Here is a 2,684-nt window from a genome sequence, read left to right on the forward strand (position 1 = left end):
GCCCCCCTCTCCCCGGGGGTGCCGGCCGTGGGATGGAGCTGGGGGGCGAGCTGGTTTCTGGCGTGGGGTGGCATCTTGAGATGGCTGCTGGCTCACCAGGGCACGTAGCCACTCGTGCCGGGGGGTTTGCAGTGCCCAGGCTTGGGGAGTAAGCGGCTGTGGGTGCGCTGGGTGCTGGTGGGGGTCCTGCCGCGGGGAGCAGCCGGAGGGGGAGTGGTTTGCTGCCTGTTGCGTGTGTCCCTCACCCCCCGTTTGTGGCCCCTTCAGGGACACTTGATTCTCGCGTATGGAAATGCTGAGACCCGATCTCCGGCGGGGCCGGGTGCGGGTGACACGCTGACCTGGCGGGTGTTCGCTTTCCTGGCCGGCCGCCAGCACGGGCTCCTGCGTGCCACCACCCCCCCCACACCCCCCCGCCACGTCACCTCTGCGTGTGGCCGTGGGGAGCAGCCCCCAGCCCCGTGGCTCAGCCCCACATCGCAGTCTCCTCTGGAGGTGCCACTCTGCCCAGGGGTCTCTGTCACCCACCCCTTGCAGCCCCCGTGGTGGTATGGATGAACCGCAGGGTGTTGCAGTGGGGGTGGAACAGCCGCCTCTGCCTGCCCACGGCAAGTGGGACCGGGGTTCCCTGGGACCAGCCGTTCCTGGGATGGTCCCCGAGGACGCCTTGGTGGCCCCACGTCCCCATTCCCAGCGCTGCTGCTGTCCCCTGACACCCTTACTGGGGGGACCCATTTTGGAGCCATGGGATGCTTGCTGGGGGTTCCTGCCATCTCTGGCTGGGGGTTCCCTGCTTTGGGGTCACAGATGGTGGGTTTGGGGTGGTGGCAGTGACCAGGTGGGACGCCGGAGGGGGATGGCGGTGACGGACCCAGGCTGGGTTGCTCCCCACAGATGCAGTCGCTGTGCAGCCTGCCCATCGTGCGGTACCAGGAGCCGCAGGAGGAGGACGGGCTGGAGGACATGACCCAGCTGGAGTGAGTGTCCCCGTCCCCTTCAACACCCACCATGACCCAGCGCTGCGGAGGGGGCCAACAGGGCTGCAACCTTTACCCATGCACCCCACGGCCTCCGCTGCTCCCCATCCCATCCCGACATGGGGTCTGCTCCAGCCTCCCCGGGGTGGGGATGCTGGGGGACAGCAGACACCTCCTGTCCCTCTGCCACCCCCTGAAGCAGCCTCTGCTCTGCACCAGGGACCTGCAGGAGGCCGCGGTGCTGAGCAACATCCGGACACGGTTCGAGCGCCAGCTCATCTATGTAAGATTAGGGGCACACAGCATCCCCCAAAGACCCCGGGCATGGGGTGTTTGGGGGTGTCATTGCCCTCCGCGAGCTTGCAGCCCCAAATCTCCCAAATCTCCCACAGACCTACATTGGCAGCATCCTGGTGTCAGTGAACCCGTATCGGCTCTACAACATCTACGGGACGGAGCAGGTGTTGCAGTATGAAGGCAGAGCCCTGGGCGAGAACCCGCCGTAAGTACCAGGGCATCCCCAAATGTCCTACAGCAGCCCCCAGCGGGGTCCCAGACCCTCGAGGACCTCCAGAACCCCCCTCGATTGCAGGGTGCTGGAGCAGCTGTATCCATGTGTAGGGACACTGGGGGCGCAGGGGGGGTCCCTGTGCCGGGGCGATGTGGCACAGTACCCCCAACCTCAGCCTCCCCCTCCCACCAGGCACCTCTTTGCCATCGCGAATGTCGCCTACTCCAAAGTGATGGATGCCAAACACAACCAGTGTATCATCATCAGGTGGGGCATGACTAATTAAGTGCGGCCCTAATTGTTGGTTGTAGGATGCTGCCACCAGCCTGGCCCAGCCCCAGGGCCGCTGGGTGCTGGGTGGGTTTGAGGTGGGCACACCCCACCCCAGCCCCCTGCTCGGCCGGCGATGGCCCTGGCCATGCCCCTTCTCTGTGTTTCAGTGGGGAGAGCGGCTCGGGGAAGACCGAAGCCACCAAGCTGATCCTGCGCTACCTGGCAGCTGTCAGCCAGAAACGCAGCACTGCCCCGCAGGTGAGGTGCTGCCCTGGGGATGTCCCCGTCCCCTTGTCCCTGTCCCCTTGTTCACCCTCCCCACATCCTCCTCCACCCTTTACTCACATCTCCATCACTCTCTCCTTGTCCCCATGCTTCTACCTGGACCATGGCAGATAGAGGTACCAGGAGGGGGACATGTGGGCTGGGACAGTTCAAGGGGACTGAGCACCGTGGTGACATATCTGCCATGTCACCCCAGCTGTGGGGGGCCTGCGGGGGTGGGCAACAGGAGCTCGGTGTATGCATGTGCATGGGTCCTTGTGCTCTCCGCATCCTCATGCAACCTGGCTGAGGTGCACACCTCGAATTTTAGCACCCATGGATGTCTGTGTGGGGCAGGAGGTGGCAGGGAGGGTGACATGGGTGGCAAGGAGGGTCCCACCACCATGGGCACAGCCTGTGGTGTGTCTGGGTGTCCGGGCTGACCCCTCAGCTCTCCCCATCACTGTGGCAGATTCTGGAGGCGACCCCCTTGCTGGAATCCTTCGGCAACGCCAAAACCGTGAGGAATGACAATTCCAGCAGGTTTGGGAAATTTGTGGAAATCTTTCTGGAGGAGTAAGTAATGCTGAGCAACGCCTGTGTGCGGCCGGCCCCCACCCCTTTGTTTCGCCCCCCCTCCCCCAGGGGTACCCAACCCG

General features: G+C 64.6%; 1 protein-coding gene across 1 annotated transcript in view; it reads left to right on the top strand.

Moving 5' to 3' along the window:
• Positions 1-2,684, top strand: part of MYO15A (myosin XVA) — a 22,365-nt gene that overhangs the window by 1,352 nt on the left and 18,329 nt on the right. Inside the window, exons 2-9 of the mRNA XM_026859177.1 lie at positions 268-495; positions 895-977; positions 1,197-1,260; positions 1,370-1,479; positions 1,681-1,755; positions 1,929-2,019; positions 2,157-2,162; positions 2,498-2,601. Of these exons, the coding sequence (XP_026714978.1) occupies positions 268-495; positions 895-977; positions 1,197-1,260; positions 1,370-1,479; positions 1,681-1,755; positions 1,929-2,019; positions 2,157-2,162; positions 2,498-2,601 (761 nt within the window). The remainder of the gene's footprint in view (positions 1-267; positions 496-894; positions 978-1,196; positions 1,261-1,369; positions 1,480-1,680; positions 1,756-1,928; positions 2,020-2,156; positions 2,163-2,497; positions 2,602-2,684) is intronic.

Source organism: Athene cunicularia (assembly GCF_003259725.1).
Source record: "Athene cunicularia isolate RWA chromosome 14 unlocalized genomic scaffold, athCun1 chr14_part1, whole genome shotgun sequence".
NCBI classification, from domain to species: domain Eukaryota; kingdom Metazoa; phylum Chordata; class Aves; order Strigiformes; family Strigidae; genus Athene; species Athene cunicularia.